Genomic DNA, 22,114 nt, shown 5'->3' with positions numbered 1-22,114 from the left:
CCCAACACATAAGTGAACAAGATAACTGAAAGCTATAGAAAAGATGTGATTTACTTTTGCTCCTCAAGCAGATGTAATCTGTATAGCCTCAGACATCTTTTTGTATCATCAGTAATCTTCTTACGGTATAAACTGAAATACCATGTTTACCTAGGGTGATTTCCATGAGTTATTCAAATATTCAAAAATAAGCATCACCAAAGCTCAGAACACAATGTCATTTTTACAGCAATTGTTAATTGATTTTTAAATTAGTTGCTTTTGATTCATAATGGTATAATTGAGAGAAAAATTTACCCCCACATCTCTCTGCACTAAAACTCTGAACTCCAGCCCATGGGTAACATGTCTGATACTTGCTTTCAATATAAACATAAGCAGGTTTAATTGCAAACAGGCAAATACCATTTTCAGGCCAGGTTTACAAATGGGCTTTGGAAATTGAAATAAAACAACTTTTATGTTATTTTATGAATTTTTGTCATAATATGTTATATTGAAATAGTTTTATCTAAGAGACAGATCTGTCTAATGTATTTTTTGGCTTCAGAATTTTCTTGAAATTACAAACAAAAAAACAGTAGACGTCAAAACTGAAAGAATTGTTTGGGGAAGGACTTGAGGGAGAGTCTTTTATGCTGCACGCGTGACTGATCAAAGGCTGCATGTGCCTTCAAAATTGTAACCGAGGTCTTCGCAACTGGACTCCTGAGTCGGGTGCTTGCAACTCATTCAAGTGCCTGGTTTGTGTCTCCTCTAAGAGAAACAATGAAGAAGCTTTTCTTCACTTGCATGACAATGCTTTAGTAGAAAGTAAGTCTCCTGAAGGTGTCTGTGGTGGATGGTGTGTGTTTGTGCTCTCTTGACTGCTAGGAAATTCTGTCCACGGTACATTGGACCGGCTGCTCTTTAGACATGAAAGTCTGCCAGCTTTATTCACGCTTCATGCAACTCCTTAGGACAAAAGAGAGGATGGTTTAAATCTCGAGGAGAAGTGTTCGATGTCAGGCTGGTTTTACATTCTAGAAACAACCATCACAGATGTTTGCAAGCCCCCAGGGTTTTGTGTAGCATGCCAGGATGCCATCCATGCTCTGTGATACTGGTGTAGTTTCTTGTGGAGTGTCTTTTATTTTATCCAGACTTTCAGCGCTTATGAGTGATGATGGAGAAGGAGAATTATGGGATAAAAGTAGATAATTACTTGCTTGCACTGGAAAGGAATAGTAAACTAATTATGAAATATATATTCTGCTTTTGACTTTTAAAAAGTTACTTTTTCTACTGGGCTTAATGCTGACTCACCATACCCACTGACTCACTGTGTGTCCTACCAAAGCTTTCGTTAGTAAATCTTCAGCACTCGTTCAGGGACATGCTCACTACTGCTCTGGGCACATCTGCTTCTGTGTTCAGTGCTGTGGTCAAGTGCGAAATAACCCTCTGACTTCAGACTGGCGTCCTTGAAATTCAGTGGAGTTTCCATTCCTGAAAGTGTAGAAGACCTTTGGCTCTCTAAATTTAATTTGCTTTTCTAGTACCGTGAGCAAAAGGTGGCAGAGACGAGAAGCAGGTCAAATGCAGGCCAAGTCAACTGAGATTAATGTACATATTTATATAGGTTAAACTTTGACTGCAAATGAAACTTTGTTTTTACTGGTTAGGTAGCTGGCTGGGTGTTTTTAATTATTTTGAAGCAAGCTGAAGACAATATTAGCAATGTGGGTAAACACAGAAAAAGTGTTCCTGTACCACGGTTAATCCTAGGGATTTCCCTGGGAAGGATAATTAAAGCAACATGCTTTGAATGCAGCTAATTAAGTAGCTGCCTTTTAAACTTTCAAGGAGGGCCTGGCTGCCCCCTGAACTTCCATGGGGCCCTTCTCTGCTCCATACTTTCCCCTGCCCTCCTCCCCCAAATTACTTTTAACCTTCATCTCTCTGTGTATCCAGTTTAGACCCTAGCTTCATGGAGAGGTGTGCTGGCACAGCTAGGGGATGGCGTTTTGAGAGGTGGGGAGCTGAAACATGTGAGTTGGGAGGGGCAGGATCGCCTCAAGCCAGCCAGGAAGACGTGAAAAACTGTAGCATAAGGCGGGTTTAACTTAAGTCCTATAAAGATTATAATTTTGTATGTATTAGGCATGTGACCATAACCTCAGTCAAATTCTGCATGTTTGTTAACTTTTTTCATGTTATGTTGTAACATGCATTAACATTTATGCTTGCAAATGGACCAAGGAGGGGAAAAATTGTCCCATATGTAAAGGCAAAACTAATTCCGGTAATGGAGAAAAAAGCAAGATCCTTTGGAGACTGAATGACGTGAGAAAAGACACTGTCAACATTATTTGGGAATAGTGATTTAGAGACTTTTGTCCCCTATGCCATCCCATGGCTGATATCAGCTGTTACAGTTCTACCAACAGAGCCTTCCCTCTGCACCTCAATTTGTAGTTTGCTTGTTTGAGGCATTTACTAGAGTAAATGTGTGGCTTTTTTCTTGAGATGCCTAGGTTTTTTTCCATGCTTCTCATGGCCAATCAGTGGCAATGTGCCTGCTCTGCAGTCAGGCCTGGGCTTGGCTGGCATCATTTGTCTCACACTTTCATTGATCCCTAAAATTACTATTTTTAAATTACAATTAAAAACCTTAAGACAACCATATCGTTCCCACTATGCCTGTTCTTCATATGCAAAATCAGTATATGCAATTGTGTTATCTAAAACATTCTTAGTTTTTGACTATAACTCTCATAAATCAGTTTTTTTTGAAATGCTGTTGTTTTCTGTTTAATGTGAGAATGTAGGTACAGGTCAGCAAAATGTTAAAATTCCTTTTTTAAGAAGCTAGCCAATTTATTTTGACATGGTCAAGCTGATATTGGTGTACTAAGGTGACTTGTGTAATTGCTCCTTATCTAAAATTTATAGAGTGATTCAGAAATCCCAAGATGAACTGGGGGCAATTGTGCAGGGTGTGGTGCATAATATAAATGAAGATACAATTTGTCCTGAAGACTTTATGATCGAAGGCCTGGCACAATTTCATCTTTTCTTCAAGTCTCCAGTTACAAATGTCCCCACAGAGATTAGCTGTTGGCTGGGTTTCCCATTCCTTACTTACAAGTTGTGGAGGGCGTTGAGCTGCAATTCTGTAGTCAATGCGTGGCGTGACAGTGGTCTTAAATGGGGTCTACACCGAGCTGTTGGTAGTGATAAAGGTCAGGATTTGATGTGAAGAGGAGGAACTCCAGGGGTTTGGGCTATAAAAAGGTTTGGCTGCGTGCTGCCATACACGACGTCGGTTGTTCATGTAAACATTTGTAAAATCCAGCAGTTGCCTCGTGTCGATCATCTGGGTTGCCCACCATTGCAGCCTCTGACTCTCCAGCAAAACCCAGGAGGCAGCTGCTTTGGCCATGACATTTGTCAGGGTAATCAAACTGCCATAAATCAAAAAGGCTGCTGATATGCCCTGGGATCAATAAGAGTTTTCCCTGCTATCTAATGTCATACATTGTACCAGTGACCGATGAGGGCTCTTGCAGATTGCTGGGAGTAGTCCTCGTTACTCCAAATGGTGTTTTCCAGATTGGTGTAAATTAATGGGATTTTAAAAAAATTATTTACGTAACAAACTTGGTTCTTCTACTCCATAACTCTATATCGGTCCACATAAAGAGTGAAATTGTTTTCCCCCTGCATCTGTGCAGTTTAGAGGATGCCCAAGAAAAAAGTCACCAGAGGAAGTTGGAGGCTTCGCATTGCAAGAGAGGGAGAGGAAGAGTGTTTCAAAATGTAAAAGGTTTTGACTGCAATCAGCTTTTCCAGTTACATGTCTTTTCTCACAGATAACTTCGTCGTTTATGTTGTAGACGAACATGGGTTTCATCTTTTTTAAAGGATTTAGGGAGATTTTTCAGCCATTGCTTATGTATGTGTGTGGGGTTTGTGTTTGTGTACTTTCACAGCTTACCATGGATAAGTACTAACAGAATGTAATCTTTTAATTTAGCTCTCTGTTGTCTACTAACTCGTGAAATATTTTTAGGTAACTTAGCCACAAGTGATCATGTAGATAAGCAGAAATAAGTCTTAATAAAAATCTTTTTTTTTTAGTCTTAAAGTTTCAATATTTTGGAAAATACTACCTTACTTTTTCATTACCAACATCCCAGATATCTCTGAAACTACATAAACTCAAAATACACTCCCCTTCTCCCCCCTGCCTTGTGTTCTAGTCTGTCTCTTTGTAGCATGAATAAGAGCTGGGTCATGAGAACAAAAAGTTGAAGCAGCATTTGCGTTTCATCAGAATCCTTAAAACAAAAAAGACAAGCAGTTATTCCTATTGAAAACTGATATTTATGTCTCACGTCTTCATTTCTGGTTTTAAAATAAAACTGAAATATGCATTTGGGGTTAAAGCTCCCTGACACTATTTTGAGGGTTTCCCTGACTTAAGTAAGGTCAAACACAAATAATATGATTTTTGCTCTGCAAGTACAGTTTACTTGTATCCCATATAGATACTAACTCTGCAGGGTATCAGTTAGTGTCGGCAATGGGTAAAGACAGGACATTAATACCCAGTAAGTGCTGAGATCACTGATGGATTCTATGAAATATGTAAATATTTGCTAATAATATTTATTACTTTTGTTCCAAGCATCCAAACAGGTTTTACATGGATGGGTAAATGCTGTCATCTGTAAAAGAGGGGTAACAAAACAGAGTCCGCAAAAGCCAAAATGCACTGCCAGTCTGAGAGAGCACATTGGGCCTGCACTGATCCACGAGCTGGCTCTGCAAAGTGGGCTGTGCTGCTGGGAGCTGCTCCGGAGTGCCTGGACCTTCCTGTGGTCCCATGGCCTGCTGACATGCTGGAGTTATGCACGTGTTCATGTGCTTTCATCATCTAGAACTACTGTTTAGAGATGATTTTAATAGATATGTTCTTAACATACTTTTAAAAGTGATTAAATTTGGATGCATAGTTTATTCTCTATAATGTCTAAGCTTCGAGGTGCTTCGAGCCAGTGCTTTTGTCTTCATTTGCATTTGCCAAAAGAAACCACTTCCAGAGGACACTCGGTGGAATTCTTGCAGATCGAGTGCTCCTGCTGCCTGTGAGCTGGCTGAGCGTGGTCACGAGCAAATGCTGCGCCCAAAGCAGTGGCGCTGCTGCCATCGCTGCGCTGGCTGGCTCCTCTGCCAGAGGTCTTCTGCATTCAGATCCTCCTTCTTTGTAGAAGTCTTAAACGCTGTAAGGGAATACAGCTTCAGAAAGCTTGCAACTTGAAAATCTGCAGCAATTCATGCTGCTGTGGTCCTTACCAAATCCTCTGGAGCAGTGGAGGTGGGAGGAGGTTTTCTGCAAGTGCCACATGAATTTTTACCCTGGAGCAAAGTGGGAAAGAGCAGAAAAATGTTAAATGAGGGGAAGTAACTTCATTTCCATTGTTGTCATTCAGCGCATCTGTGCTTTGTGCGAGAGCAGCTTTTTGCGTATGCCATGGGGAGAGGTTTTCTTTTCCCTGGCAGCTCCTGTACGTCTCCTTAGCTTTCTGCTACAGTGAGGACACTCTTCCCAGACAGCAGTCTTGCCTTTGGATAGAAACAAGTTATTTAAGCTCAGTGTTCAGATATTTTTGAGTGATCTCATATCCTATGTGTGAAATTTTAATTGAATGCTTCTATAGAAAAACAGCTTAAACCAAGAGAAACTTACATTCTCATAGAGCTCACTTTTACTGTGCTTTTTCGCAAACTTCAGTATAACATAAAAGATGAAAGAAAAACAGGGGAAAAGTGGGTGTGAGGTACAACTGACATGTTTTTCAAGTCTAGTAAGTACAGAAGCTATTTACAGTTTACCAAATGATTTAATTTATTAGCTGTTCTGGTGTTTTTACTCTATTTAAGGAGGTGATTGTTTTAAATTGCCTTGGAAGTAGTCCCCATCCACAGACTCCATACCATTTCATAGGACCACTCACCCTGTGAACCTGAGCAGAGGTGACAACTATCAGCACTCCAAAGTGCAGCTTAATGTTATTTCAAAATATATGTATACACTTACATATGTAAATAAAACTTACATATGAGTGAAATATAACTCAGCTTTAAAGCTGCTTCTGGTAAATTGCAGTGAATCAGGTACTTGTTAAAAATAACAAATAAATAAAAGGAGGAAATATAACTACTGCAAAGAATTTTCTTGTAAAGGCACAAGTTTAGGGAAAGGGAAAAAACAAACCAATGTGATATCTGTGGGTGACTGACCTCTTTCTCTTAAAGCAAGGTTTTAGTGACACAATCTATTGTGTGTCTTTAAAGTTACAAATTAATAGTTCACATTTGCTTTTATCATAGTGTTACAGATAACTGGTGTGGCAAACTGTGTCCAGCAGTAAAAGAGGATTTATAGTGAATAATCAACATGTGCTATGAATCCCCCTTTTCTCGCAATGACATCTTAGTGCTTTCTTGTGTTTCTCATGGTGCAGCCATCCCCTTCCTGGTGCAATGCAGGAGTACCTGTGTGCATCATTTCACCAACAAACTCTGAATTCCTCCTCTGTTAACTTCTCTGTAACCAATTTGCTTGTGTGACTGGATTTGTTCTGACTTTAATGTTTTGTGTAAAGAACAGTATAATCTCAAAATGGTCTTTATTGTCTGCACAACCTTAACAATTTGCTAGTAAAATAAGAAAACATTATTTTATGGAGTGAAGCAAGGAAGCCCCTACGTTGCTGACTGCTTAAGGGTCATGCAATACAGCAATGGAAACAGCCCAGCTACATACAGCCTTTCCTCAGCACAGGAGGTTCCATACTGGGCAAGATGGACCTTGGATCTGAACTCAAGGTTTTCCTTTTGAGACTGGTTTTGTTTTCTATCATCCTGTCACTGGATGATAGTAACTAGATAACTTGCTCGTCAAGAGTTCTCTCCATCATTAAAAACTGTCATGCAGCAGTGAAAGAATACCAATATTTGAATGATTAAAGTAGTTCGGGTCTATAGGGTTAAGCATACAGGTTCATTTATGAGACTTAACACATGCAAATAGCATTTATGGCCATGTGGTAGAGCATATTGGATACATCAAACCATCATTCTAGGCTTGGGGCTTTTCCCCTCACTGCTTGTGCTGCAAAATGTTGGCAGGCTGGCCTGCAACTGTGGAGGTGGAGACTGCACCTGCTACAGGCTGGGTGCATTATAAGGAGCCTTCCTTAACACAGAAAAAATGTCACATCTTCAGTTAAAGGTAAAGGTATAGTCCTCATATTTTGGGTGGCTGTCAGCAACCCACTACATTATCTCACTTTTTGACAGTAAAGAGTAGCTGGCTCAGTTCCAGTTTACACTGAGTAAAGCGTGAGTTGCACAGCTTCAATATTTATGTTGACTTTTATATTGCACTATATAATTGGGCAAAAAATAATGCTTTAGATTTAACACAGAAACACAAAAACAAGGTTCAAGTACACTCAAGTTCTTATTTCTTTCAATATATAGGAAAGACTTATACTGCTGCCACATAGTCTCTTTAATGTAGCATCTGAAAGGAGATGATGATTATTTCATTAGCTTACTCTGTTTAAAAGCAGAAAGACTTAAATTAAATATGCAGCGCTGGATTAGAATATTTGATTTGTAACCAGTTTGGGCTGTAGTATGACAAATTGTTTATGCCTGCATTGCTACTGGAAGAAACAGTATTAGACACCCTTATATCATCACCATCTTTGTTTCAGAACAGACGTGTGTAGATATGCAGTTAACTGGCTAGGGGAACTGATACAGCTGAAAATAAATCCATTTTTAAAACCTAAAAGTTAAAACAAAAACTTAAACTTGGCCAAAGACTAGTTTCTCCTACCCATTCCACCATCTGCCCTTACAAACATCTGCTGGCATGAATCTGAAGAGGTGATACAGGGAGAAAAATTGAACAGCTGGGAAGGTTGGGAGAAGGTGTGATTGCTTTATTTTTTTAATGCAAATACTACTGTGTGTCAATTTAAGCGTGTAGTTTGACTTGAGTGCTTGCGTATAGGATCACTGTATATTAGTCAAATCAGTTAAAATAATTTTGCACAAATGCTACCTATCTAGTGTAGCAGAAGTGTTTTCAGTTCCACAAATTGCATTTAGAAAATGCTAACACCTGAACATATGTCTTGCTCGTCTTACCAGTGTGTAAGGTGAGACTGATAAATGAAACCCAAACCTGTTGTAATGTTAAAAAAAAAAAAAAAAATCTGTCAACGCTTTGTCAGATATTTATGGTATTTGATCTCCTGATCAGGAGAATAAAAAAATGAATTTAATTTTGAGGTGTTTATCCAAATAATTTTTTTGCTGTAGAACAGGTGCGTTTACTCAATTATACGTCATTACTAATATTCATAGGAGGGAGGATGGACAGTTGACTTTCTAATGCCAGAAGACAGCAATGGCAACCCTTGTCTCAGTCCATATTCTCCTACGTGTTTTCCTGCCCTTCTTAACCATTCCCTCATGCTCCTTAAGCGTGTTTCTTTCTGCTAGCTTACTGAACACAGCTGATAGTGTTGGCTGAAGCCAAGGCTTTAATTCAGACTGGAACCTGCCTGTTTCATAGGGAGGCTGGAACAGAGATCAAGAAACACCCAGTTTGCTTCCAACAAGTCTCCTGGCAGACAAGATACTGGATGGGGGGAAGAAGGAGCAGACTGTTCCTTAAAAACAAGCAGGCGAGAAATAGCAAGAGCAGAATAACACAGCGCGCTCCTTAAAAAAGAAATGCTCAGATGCAGTATAGTCTAGCTCGAGTGCTCAGACCTAAAATCACTCTTACCAGTTAACGATGCAGTGTGCACGCTGCTGGTTTGCAGTACTGGAAACTCTCAAACAGATGGATTGTACTGCATAGAGAAAATGGGGATGTCTGAAACCAGCCATAAAAAGTCAGCGTATAAGGTAGGTTAATGATTCGTTGCTAGGTGATCTAATGATTTGATTCCTTTTCTGTTGCTCTGTCTTTCTCTTATGGTGGTATTTATTTTTATATACATTCTGTACATTATGAAAGATATAAATATATCAAGTCAGTGCTTTCTGGGGTGTTCTTTGGCAAGGTAAATTTTCTTGCATTTGGTCTCCTGCTCTTTTTTTTTTTTTCCCTTCAGTACTCCTTGTTTCTCTGACCTCATTATTATTTTTGAGCTGCTTTTGTGATTTGACATTGAAAACAGTTATTCCAACAAAAGCAGCACAGCATGTTACTTGGACTTTACAAAGTGTCAGATGGGGATGCTCAGTACTTAATGTTGCAGCCTAAAATCAGCAGTTCCAAGTTCCTGGAATAAATTGGAAGCTTTTGTTAAATAAAACTTACTTCTAAGTGGAGAGATGCATATCCTCCTGACAAAGATGGAATGCTCTACTTTTTCCCTGTAGCGCGGTTACAGGTATAAAGTACGGAACAGATATGGAGGCCAAACCCATGATCTATATAAGGCATCAAAGCACGGGAGGACATGACTTGTTTTCTTCTGTAGCAGTATCAGAGTTCAGTTCAGCATGAACCAGGAGGGCATAACTAGTCAGGGGGAAGCAGAGTTAGATTAACAAGTTACTCTGTGGCAAGAGCTTTTGAGCTTTTTTGTTTCACAGGTCCCTAAAAGTATTTTCAGCAGAGATGGGGATTCTGTATAAAAAAACCTTACACATGATGACTTGTTCTTCTTAGTTTCTTTTGCCCCTCATTGGAGTAGTTGACCCATAGGTGGGAAAACTGCTCCTCTGTATACTTCGAATCTCTTTTGAGATGACATGAATCTCTTTTGAGGTATGACAGCATATGCATGTTAGGCCAAAATGTGGGCTAAAATGTGTGTCTCAGCTGAGGAAGAGTGATGCCTCTCACTGGGACAAAATCAGATCCTAGTTTAGGTTTGATTTCTCTGTGTATGTTTGTCCTTTCTGACCGGTCTAGATATAATGTATTGTTGCTATAGGGGCGTACAGTCTCTTATTTCCACCTGTGCCTCAGTCTGTGGAACTACTTATACGTATGCAGCATAGCACGCATAAGAAACATTGGCTAGTATCACTCAGGAAGATGATCGCTCACTTTCTGTAATACATGAGCATCATTGAAAGGGTGGAAGCCAAAAGTAGCCTTGCAGCAAAGCTGATTTTTCTTTTGGGCAAAAGAATCTCACCAAAAAATGGGGAGGGGGAGAGAATCCTCTAACACAATTCTTAGCTTTTGACATCTGGATTTTCTGTGTCATCGCCAGTCCTGTGCTGAGAAGGAGGTACAGATTTTTAGATTCACAAAAGCTGAGCACATTTTTAACAAGCGTCCCTTTTTTAAAAAAATAAGTGCAAGATGGAAATAAATAATAAAAGAACGGCTGATTTGTTTGAAAATTTTCCAGCCGAACAGTAGGGGTTATATGAGAGTCAGCCTGGGCCCAACAGAGCGGGCATTGAACCAGACCTAATAAGAACAACTGGACCCAATACCCATATTATGTTCCGTAATGGAGGGAGTTTTGTAGTACAAGGGCTTTAATGTTGTAATCTTAATGGCTAGAGGTAACAAACCAGTCTGAAAGGAAAGAGGAAAAAATGAATTCCAAAACAATTTGAAAAAATCTCTTTTGTGGATTTAAGGTATTGCCAGCCACGCTCGTGTCTTTTTACAGATGAATGCGCTTTTCTGTCACTGTAAGAATGAATTTTAAAGTAACGGACTTGAACTAATTATGTCCTGTAAACCTATAATAATAACAATAAAAGTTCTTTGAAGTTCAGACACGCGTGTAGTTGGTCCAACCAAGCGAGTGGATCAGCAGTTAAGCCAGTTTGCCACTTGGGGTTAGCGGGACTCAGGAACATTTTAGGAAAAACAGTTGCATAAGGCAACTCCTGGGAAGAAGTAACTGAAGAGCAGGAGCTGCAGCTGGTCGCCAAGCAAGGTTCTTGCATTCTGCGTTTCTAGACTGCTTTCAGTTACCAGCAGGTGCTGGAAGGTGTCTGTTCTGAGTCAGATGGAGGTATTTGGGCTGTCCCAAGAGGTTTATACTTCTTCAGTGCTCACGGCTGGAAAAAACAATAGTTCATTCTTTAGAAAAACTTAAGCTCATTTTATACTTCTTCTAGATTTTTCCCAAACCCCCGCTTCCTTGATGCAAGCCCCTTGCGTTCTCCCCAGCATCCCCAAATTGATCACACATAGCAGACTTCCCGGTGGTTAGTCAGCAAACGCTGAATGAACTCGGATTGCACCCGAGCAGCAAATGCAGAACTCACCGGTATGCTTCCACAACCTCGATAACAAAGCCATCAGAGTTCATGGAGCTTGCCTCCAAGGATGGAAATTATGCATCCCAGAATATGGTACGTTCATCCAGTATGCTGGGTACCTCCTGGAAGCTCTGTGTGTGCAGCTGGATAACATTGCATTCCAGAATGTGTTTTCTCCCTCAAAAAAAAAAAAGAGGGCGTAAAGAACAAAAACAATTATAACGTGTAGTGATTGTTTTTTAGAAGGGTGTTAGTTGTGTTCATCTCAATCCCAAATTTTGTCATAATCTCTAATATGCAAGAAAGTCATAGATGTGGTTTTCTTGTACTTTATCTGCTAATGCTTTTCCTACTCCGTAGGTGGTATCCGTCTTGTTTTCTCTCTGGGGTTTTGTATTTGGTAGCAGGGCTGCAGTGCCCCAGGATTTCATCCTTGCACTGTCCCTTGCAGCGTGCCAGCAAAGCCATTTGGGTGTCAGTGTGGGAAACTGGCTGAAAACCAAACTGCATCCTCCAGCCTGGCTCATGGCGTGGCTGCGCAGCAGAGAGTGCAGCACAAGGACCAAAAGGGCTTGTTGCAGGCAGGAGGAGGGCTTGGGTTGCTGAAGCTGGTTTTAACACGGATCTCCCCAAATGTTTCATCTGGAAAATATGTGATGTTGTAGTTAGAAGAGTTCAGATGCTCCATGTCAGTTCAATGTTCACAGAATATCCCAAACAGTAGTTGCACTGACCCAAACAAGGGATGGGTGAACTGTGCCACAGAGCAAGGACACTTTAAATCACTGATACCATAATGTCAAACCATGCTGTGTAATACTGCTCAACAACTCTCACCCCTTAATGTTTGGCTTTTTTTCCTCTGAAGACGTGAATTATTTACATACCAAATACATTTGCATGCAAATATTTTTATATTAAATGTATTATTGAATGTAGATATTCACATGTTAAAAGGTATTTTCATAATACACTATCTTGTCCTACAAATCTTGCTTTTCTTTGTTCTTCAAACCTGAGAAAATGTCCCTCTTCAGTACCCATTTGAGGAATGGTGTTCCTGAGTGTGCTTCTGAGCCTGATTCTTTGTATGAAAATTCAGGTGTCTGCTTTTCTGCTTTTGATCCAGTCCTGTTTGTGTTTACAAATGCTTATCACGTTTTTTAAATGAAGTTTTAAGCATAGCTTTCTACCAAGACATGAAAGGGGTTTTTGTTGTTTTTTTTTTCCTAATGTAATGAGCTTCATTTTTTTTCCAAAGTAATGAGCTTCAGTGAGAATCTTTGTGTACAATTGCACACAAGAGGAGAAAAGCTAAAACTCAGCTATTTGTTGTGGATGCAGCCGCAATCCTGTGCAACCCAACGTACAGCCTTTTCTGCAGTTCCCTCGGTGTCTCCAAGTTCCTCCTGAAAGCGCAGGCACCAGCCGACGCTCTGCAGAGATCCCCTGGCAGTCTTCGAGCAGCTTGGCGCCTCATCTTTAAGCTGGGGTTATGAGAAGCTTCGGAAATGCTGTAATTGAGGAATGTCTTCGTTCAAGTTTGGACATGAGCTCTGAGCGGATTTAAACAGAGGCCCCGTCTTCTGGGTGTGTTTGGTTGAACATGTCAGGAAGGAGAGCTATATGAAAACCATAGGGGGTGATGAGTGCAATGTAAAATGATACAGGAAAGTTTGTAATAAAATATATTATGGGCATTTTGAATGTCATAATTCTTAATTGTGTGCTGTTGGGGTTTTTTTTAAGTTGAATAGAGATGGTTATGCAGTATCAGAGAACTCATTAATGGTTTTTTAAACACTTTTTCTAGAATTTTTCCTTAGTTTTCTGATTATGATAATTATTCACTTCTTCTCCTTTCATTTTAGATGTTGTTCTGCAGAGATGAAAAATAACATTATTTGTGTCCAGACATGGAAGTTATATTCAATGCCCTTGTTTTAATTGTTAATCATTCTTCGCTCTTTTTTATTTTTTTCAGGTGAAGCCTACCTTCCACAGCATTGAAGCATGAGTACTGATGCCAGTCAGGTGGTGATCACTACTCCTCCCCTGGCCACGATGCCTCACAAAGAGCGGTACTTTGATCGCATCAATGAGAACGACCCAGAGTATATCCGGGAGCGAAATATGTCTCCTGACCTGAGACAGGACTTCAATATGATGGAGCAAAGGAAGAGGGTCACTCAGATACTGCAGAGCCCTGTGAGTGGGATTAAGAGGGGATGAGAATGAGAGTGTGTTATTTTCTGAGATTCCTGATTAACTTTTTGAGACTTAAAAAAAGAAATCTGTGTCACGGCTACCTAGAATAACTCTGGACCATCTTCTAAGAAGAGTCACTAAACAGATTATCCAGCATTTTGTTTGTGTAGTTTTTTGTCTGTGAACAAGCAGCCTTTATTGTGTTGTTTTTTCTCCTGATGCTTTTATATTCTTATGCTTCATTGCAGTATTTCAAAAAGATCTGGCTGGCTGCACTGTACTTAATTAAAACTTAGGGGCAGGGAAGAGAGTGAAAGAGTCACCGGTCAAATAGGAACAAATTAGGGCATTACGTACTTTCTGGGTTTGAATATTAACCTATCATTTGCAGCAGGAATGCTTTAATTAACATTTTTAATTAGGTTAAGTTTGTTTAAAAGCTAGACTATGTGTTCTTTTCATGTCCTTGGGGGTGATCATACCCATACTTGGCCATATTAGCACTCATATACTGGTTGTGTAGTTCAGTACTTGTGTAAGCTACATATAAAACTATGAAATCTATTGAACCACTCTCATATTAGTTTTAATTTATATTTTAGTACGTGCATTCTTTGGGTTTAACCGGATGAATACATTGGAAAGTAATGCTGTTACCTTGAGTATTTTGAAGCCATAGGGAGTGAGTAAGGACTGTGCGAGGGTGAGCCTTTGGGGGTGTTGGGGTATAATGTGAGTAATGAGGATAATGGGACTGGGAAAGAGTTAAGCAGCTTTACAGATCCTTCTCTCTTCAGTTCCTGGGTAAGTTGGGGTGCTTCTTCTGTAATTTTTTTTGAAGCTTTTCCATACGTAATGAGATTGCAAACAGCTGTTAGTAATCACGCTATTATAGTCATCCATGAATAACAGGATTGTTTGCTAAAGTGTTGTCGTAGAGTGCCTCTTGGATCAGTGTGTTGCTCTGAGTATAATGTGAACCTGTTGACTACGGAATTTATTAGTTTCAAGTCAATTTGTGCAAGCTTGGTTTTGCAGCCAACCTCTTTTATAAAGAAAAAACTCTAAGGAGGTATTGCATAATGCTTTAATCATTATAATTTTATGTTAAACATTCAATTGTAAAATGTGATTGGAGTCTGCTCCTTCCTGTTAAAATATTCACATTATGAATAGCCAGTACTCGTAGCAAAGACTAGATCTTTAGCCTAACAGATAAGAATAAGTTACAGAGGTCTTGTTTGGGTTTGTATGTATGTTATTCTTTGATCCTTTCTATGGCAGTATTGAATCTGATGAGCGTAACTATTTCCTTAACATTTTGGGGGACTTTTTGCCAAGTCTGCCAAATGTAATAGATGTGCCTTTTCTGCAGCCTTTGTGGTTTTTTTAATAGATGCAGTGTCAACATGCAAATTTTAGGAAGGGAGATGGAAAGGGACAACCCCTGAGTCTAGGTAACTGTTTTAACAGAAGGTTGGAGGACAAAGAGCCGCTGGGCTGCTGTTAGTGTTGTGCTGCAAGAGAAGCTGAGCCCAGCACTTTTTGGAAGGGGACTGTTTGGAGCTGCCAATAAGTTGCAAGTTTTTGTTGTGTAAGGGAACAGTTGTCCAAATAAGCCAGGGGCCTGCCGCCTGCTTGGCTCTTGGCATCTGCCAGGGAGAAGTGGGAACGTGGGAGCTGAGTGTGTGATCAGGCACGAAGAGGAGGTGTCTGAGCTACCAGTTCTCCTCACTTAAGTATCTCCTTTTGTTGTCTCTTATCTTGAAATAGAAAATTTATAGGAACCCTGCTATGATTTCTCATGTGAGGAAATAAAAGCGTTTTTAATACAGTATCTGTGACTGAATGTCCATCAAGCAAATTTCATAACTGATTTGGGAATAGAAACTGCATTATTTCTTCCAGGTTCCAGCTGCGATGTGCCATAGTGTTCTTGAGAGTTAGGACTGAAAACTATTACCTTGTCTCCTCCTGAATATAATATTTGTCACAAAAGGGCCAGAAAGCATTTTTCCTGTTACTGGTCTGCGTAACACAGGTTCAGGATTGAATTAATGAGTATTGTGCATAATGGTTTTGGTTCTATAGCTGCAGAATTACATTGTGTTAGAAGTTTGCATAGAGCTTTGTTGCTTCTCTGGTTTATTCCAGTCATCGAGGAGGAAATAGTTTGAAAGTGTTTTGGAAGAAGAGGAAGAGAGGTTATCAGACATACTTTAAAAGCTTGCTTGCTGGTAAATCTTCACGCAGTCTTAGATATATGCATTCAGATCAGAGAAATAGTCATTGACTCATCTTCTGGCAAGTATTAGTAAATATGAAGTGTATATTTCAAGAATAATACCTTTCTTTAAAATACATAAGCATGTATGGACTTGAGGTGAGCTTGTTGGAACATGCGCTTTCTCTGAGCAAAGAATGATGGTGTAAACTAAAGGGTTAATCACTGTCATAGTAGGAAGCTTAGGTACTGATTTAATCTGTTTTATTAACAAGCTTTTTTCTTTCTTTCAAGTAGGAAAATCTAAATCCTTTAGCAAGAGAATAAATTAGAGAATATATTTCAGGAACCATGGTATATTTTGTGCAGTGCATGTTATTGTAAGGGCTACAGTCCTGACGAGACATCTTCAGACATCAGACTGCTGCATCTCTCTGATGTGCTGTTTGATGCGCATATTGATTTGGAATTTCCCTTTTCTAAATTAAATAATTTAAAAGCTACTGGAAAGCTATTCCCATTACCTCTGATGTTTGCTAATGTCTTAGAGTCTGTTCATAATAAGTCTTAAACAAATTATAGGAGTTTTATGACCACTGCCCACGAAGAACGTCCTGACATTATAAGTGAATTCTCAGACATGTTTGCTTAATACTGCATGTAACCCATGAGCACCTGATGGCCTGGAAAATCTGATAGGACCTGCATGTTTGTTGTTCTGTGTCTGTTAGAAATGTAGAAAGAAATTAAGATCAGCTGGGTCTGAGCAGCCTGATAGCATCCAGAGGTACTGCTGGCCAATCTTTAAGATAAAGCCATTTAAATTTATTTCAGTAACATCTGCAAGTTCAGAAGGTTCAGGTTCTGTGTCGTTATTTTTAAAGGAGAGGTACTACATTTATGCGGTGGACTCATTTTATTGCTTCACATTAGATCTGAGATACTTGACCCATGATACATCCAAAATTTGAAAACATGGGGGTTTTTTTTAGATTTTTCCAACTTAACTCTGAATTAAAAACAGTTTTGTCTTTTTATATGCTAAGCAATCATATACTGCTTGTTACACAGAGTAACTACCTCTTTCAAAAGTAAACATTTATTTGCTGTATCGTCAAAACCCTTATTTCAGTTATGGTGTGCAAGTCCTCCTGGCCTTCATTTCCTTCTGGCATTTCTCTGGTGCCCTCACCACAGCAACCAGAAGCTTCAAAAAAGCAATGGTTGCACAGTTATGGTGTGTGAAGACTGAACAGTCAGTTTAGCATCGAGGAGCTGCATGAACATCTAGCAGGGAGAAACTCCATGCAGCCCTCCCAGAATGGCCAGGGAAGACGTTGGGTGTTTCTGCGAGCAGGCAGCAGTGCCACAGTGCTTCCAGTGAAGTGAGACCATGGGAAACAATTATCTAACCAGCAAGAAAGCTAACTACAGGCTTTAGCTAACAGGACTGTGTGTGTAACCTGCCAGGAAATCAGGATCACAGCTTAAACTGCATTGAAGGATATGTTACATCCACTTTATACCACTGTATTTGAAGAAAAGCTACAGGTCAGAGTGGAAATGGAAGAGGATACATTCACTTATTTAATTTATATATAAGATATACTGTTATATGAGATATATTTCGTTATTTTACTGATGTAAGAAGAAGTTAGTGTAGTCGAATTTGTGTAAAAAGTGATGAGTTGAACAGCTGAAATATGTAAACGTGAAAATGCCTGGTTATTGGAATTTAAATGCCCAATTCATGTTTTGAATTTACCAGTGAAAGTTTCACATGGCTTGTTGAGACCCATTGGACGTGCACTTGCCATTTTTACATATGAAACACAGTTATTTGGAGCTTGTTTCTTTTTAAGCTGAGCAGTTTGCTGGCAGGATTTCGTCATGCTTTGCTTTAATTTCATGTTGGCTAAAGAGAGCACCTACCAATCCATCACAGCTCTGCAGGGCGTTCAGAGCGATTCTGGCTCGGCGCTGCCATTACGTGAGGGCACTGGTTCAAGCCTAGCCATCAGGATTGCAAAATGGTTTTGTTTGGTTGGTTTTTTTTTTTCAATGCTGAGGTTAAAAAGGTACTTCTCTCCTGTGCCTCTCTTCCTTCCTGCCTTGTATATGCACACGCACCCCTGCCTCCCACACCGGCTGGTCTTGCCCAAAGAAGCTGGGAGATAACAGTCCTGCTTAGCAGCTCCTCTATTCAGAGGTCTGCCTTAGCATGCAGCCTGCAGGCAGATTTTTATCCTCAAAAACAAGTAAACCCACCCACACTTGAATTTTTTTTCTGGCTATGTTATTTTCAAACCATCAGGACAGAGATGAAGGATGGTTTGATTTATTTTTTTTTTTCTCCAGCTTTTGTAGTTGTCTAGCTTACTTTATTTTGTATCGAGTGAACATCCAGTATTTTCGCAACACCGCTCCTATTTGGAACAGTTTATTTTCTTAAAATATCAAAGTCCTTTCAGTTCCTCACATGTTTCGGCTTCCACTGCTCTTTCCCACAAGTTCAAAAGCCTTTCAGATCTTTCAGGAGCATCACCCTTTGGCCAGGAAGGGCTCACAACTTTATACCTCCCCTGGGAACCTCCTCGCTGAGCAGGCCTCTCGCATTGCAGCTCCCTCCTCTGGCTTCAGTCTTCTCTGACATCTTCCTGACTTCCTGCTGAGGCGTCGTGGCCCTCCTCTGATCGCAATAGCTTATTTAATGTCATGCTTTCGTCATACGACCTGTGCAGCATTTCATTCACTGGGGAAGATGAGCTCTACTTGGCACGTCATTTAAGGCAGGCCACAAAATGTCCCTTAAAGATCCCCTCTGAGCCATGACAATATCCCACTGAGCCTGGGGCAGGCCGGAGGGCCGGGCAAGTTCAGCATTTTAAGCGAGGGGCAATTTGTGCTCAGGGTAATGCTGTCTTAAATCAAGGCCATCCGCTAGATCTCTATGAGAAACCAAGAAATCCCATTGCCTAACTTCCATTTCTATAGCTGCGATGGTACAGGTTCCATTCATACCCATCCTGCACCACAAGTGCAATTGTGAGTTTTTCCCTGCTTCCTTCCACTAAAAATGAGTTACCTTTCACTCCTCTCTTATTTCCATATTGCTGCTTTCCACTTAGTTTGAACTGTGATTTTCATTAGATATATATGCCAACAGTTTCTAAATCAATTTTTTTTTTTCCATCCATATTTCTAATCTTCCTGCTGGTTGTTAACTGCTTGGGTTTGGGTTTTTGTCATCTTGGGGGGTGTCTGGAGAGCCTGTTGTACTTTTGGCGCCATGCTCTTTAGATGATTCAAATCATTAAACAATCAGATCCATCCTCCTTTGCCTGATGACTTTCCTATGTATTTCCTATAAGTATTTGAAGTTATTATTTGTAAATAATACTCTGATCTGAATTAATTCCCTGGGTAAGTGATAAGGAGATATTAAAATAAAATGCATTGTAACAAAATCCACTGTTTTTCTTTCATTCACTAGTCTTGTAAATTCTGTACAATAAAGGCATCAAATTGGTCTGGTGAGAGCAGGAAGAGGGGTTTCCATTGCAGTATGAGTAATGACTAACAATGGAAAGGACTTACTTAGCTGTACCCAGTTTTAAATCCTCTTTTTTTTTTTTGGCTGTTAAATAATCCTTTGGTTTAGTACACGCTCTTAACAGTGCCTGGAAAATCCTGGAAAGTCGTGACTGATGACTTTCCTTCCTGGCTGCATCCAGAACACCCTGCGAGAGCTCTGCCCGTTGTCTGTCCTGGTGCATCGCCACCACATGTTCTCCCACCCTCCTTGCTCCTGCACTTACTGAGAAAACAGTTAATTGTGCTTGGAAATGTGTAAGACCCCTGACAAACTGAACTTTGATTTCTTCTAGCATTTTAAATTTCAGCAGTTATATTCTATCTAGCAAGATGCATAGCGTGGCTTTACTCCACAAGAAAACACTAGGGCGGGACCCAGACCCCCCAGTCATGGCAGCAGTTGTATGAGTGTGGGGATTGCTGGCACTGGGACTTTAGGAGCTGGGTGTGCTTGAAGGTGGGCTTTGCACAGTTCAGTGCTTCATGTTTTGCTTTAATCATAGAGTATCTCTAGGCTGCTTATCGCGGGAGTAAACATGCTGCTTTGGCTCACAGAGGGAAGCTAGTGTGTACCAGGTTAGAGGAGCTGGAAAAACCGGTGCAGGCTGAGCTCTGTATGGGACCAGCTTGCTGTCAATCGAGTTGCTGAATCCAGCCCAGATACCCACATGCTTCACTGCAAGTGAAGAGATTATTATAACTTTACCTAATTCCACATATTTAATTCGGAGCCTATTTCTGTCTGTCTTAACAGAGAATCCCCTTCCCCCCCGCTTCATGGTGTTAACAAACACTTTTTGTGACGCTTATCTTCTCCCCGCCAGCCTTAACTCACTGGCGGTTTTTTTGTGGCGAACTCCACCCTTTTCCACTTTGGGCACCAGTTGTTTGTATCTAAACTCCAGTCCTGAAACAGCCTGTTACAAAGCCGTATCGGCTGTTTCGGTGAAGGTCGTCTTCTTTACGGGCAGCTGCATTTACAGCACAGGAGTTAAAATTAACGTCTCTTCGCTGTCAAGAACAAAATACCAGTTAAGTTTTGAAACTTTTCTTCAGTGGTGGTGATTTGGCTTAGAGACTCTTTCTGAGTGCATTTATATGTAGATAAGTTGAATTAGACCCTTTTTAAAAATGGATTTAAGATACATAAAAATGTGATAAAAAATGGGCAAAAGTGAAAATGGGTGAAGGGGTTTCTTGTATTATTCTGCAGCTTTTAGGCTAACAGCAGTGCTGCTATTAAATGTAGGGACCTCACATATCTTTTATAGCTACTTTCCTGTAGACTGACATATCAAACTATTTGTAATTAGTCCTGATGTGAGCACATGCTTTCTCCTCTTAAAGGTTTGTGATGGTGTGGAGTATTTGCAGATGACCTGTATGCCATTTTTTTCTCTATTTACAGGGAAAACTTTTTTCTTATTATTTTATTTCTACTACTTTTGAGTGGATAAGGACTACATGGAGAAATCAATGGTCAACAAACAAGAAACAGCATGGAAAGATAGTAAAAATATTTATGAGCCTGCATACTTAACATCCTCATAGTAGGCAGCTCTAAGATGAATATATTAGTACTAAAATTGTCTAGCAACATTATTGTTCTGTGCTATATATAGATGTGTATACATGTAAAATAGGTTATTCTAGTAAGTTGGTTATTCTAGTTTTTCTGCTTATGTTGACTGAAAAATACCAGTTGTCAACTGGTACATGCAAATGTTGGTTTGACTCTTAAAAGCCCCAATTTAAACCGTCAGCTCACACTTAGACTGTGGTTCTGAAAGCAAGTGGAAGTAAATGAGTCACAACTGAGGCTTGTAACTTCACTCTTGAGTTTCAGAGAGCCCTTGCAGGTCTAAGTTGAAAGACTTTTGCATCTAAGCTGCTTGAGTTTATGATGTGTGTTTGGATGATGATTGCAAATATTTCTGGAGAAGTAATTTTATGATGCTAGAAAGATGTTGACCTAATCATGCAACTAATGACTCTGTCAAGAAAAGCTGTATCTGTTCTGCAGGCTCCAGTACCATGTAAGGCTGTCTAAGCTGGTATAAAAGAGCTGGCTGGAGTTTTAGAAACAGTTAGAAAGTTTAGAAACAGTGGAGTTCTAGAAACAGTTTTAGGAACAGGTTGAGCTGTCCTGTATATTATTACTGGTGAGTTGTGGCAAAATTCATGTCTCAGTGCAAGGTAGTGGAGTGGCATTCAGAAGGTGGGTGAGATGGAAGCAGAGCAGCCAGGTACCGCCAGCTCAGGGCAGTCAGTTCAGCAGCTGACAGGCTTGGCTATGCAGGAGGTGCTTTGGTTCACGGTGTGAGTAGAAAACTACGTTTTCCTCTGGTGTAACTTAGTGTAGTTCAGCCCACTGCAGTTTTGAAGAGAGCAACCTCAGCTGGCAGTAGTGGAAGGGGAATTTGCAGCCTGCTGTATACTGAGGTCAGGCTATTTGCTTAGGTGGCTGGCTGCTGCCAGGTGAATAAAAGCTCTGCTTGGCATCCTCCTAGTTGTGCATCTTGTCTGAAATGTTGCTTTGCCTTCTTTCCACGAGCTGTCATGGGCCCAGTTTTCATACCACGGGCTGTTTTCTATGCAAACTTTCAGCAGGATGCTTGAAGTGCTGTTCGAGCACAAACAAGGGAGGGACTTGGTGCTTGGCTGGGCAGGTGAGCTCACTGAAGACAGAGGATGCTTGGGGAAACAGGAAACGATTCTCAGCGACAGCAGGGTGGGTTATCCAGGCGGCAGCCTTGCCATAGCACTGGTGCA

The 22,114-nt window shown here is 40.3% G+C and overlaps 1 protein-coding gene across 8 annotated transcripts in view; it reads left to right on the top strand.

Moving 5' to 3' along the window:
• The window catches only part of ADD3 (adducin 3), a 101,702-nt gene that overhangs the window by 60,174 nt on the left and 19,414 nt on the right, over positions 1-22,114 (top strand). For all 8 annotated transcript variants that reach the window (XM_075504575.1, XM_075504571.1, XM_075504577.1 and 5 more), the window contains one exon: positions 13,301-13,524. In XM_075504575.1, the coding sequence (XP_075360690.1) occupies positions 13,330-13,524 (195 nt within the window). In that variant the 5' untranslated portion in view covers positions 13,301-13,329. The remainder of the gene's footprint in view (positions 1-13,300; positions 13,525-22,114) is intronic.

This window comes from Mycteria americana, chromosome 6, assembly GCF_035582795.1.
Source record: "Mycteria americana isolate JAX WOST 10 ecotype Jacksonville Zoo and Gardens chromosome 6, USCA_MyAme_1.0, whole genome shotgun sequence".
In the NCBI taxonomy this organism is placed as follows: Eukaryota; Metazoa; Chordata; class Aves; order Ciconiiformes; family Ciconiidae; genus Mycteria; species Mycteria americana.
Note: the sequence above shows the minus strand (reverse complement) of the source record. Positions and strands in the feature narration are given on the sequence as shown.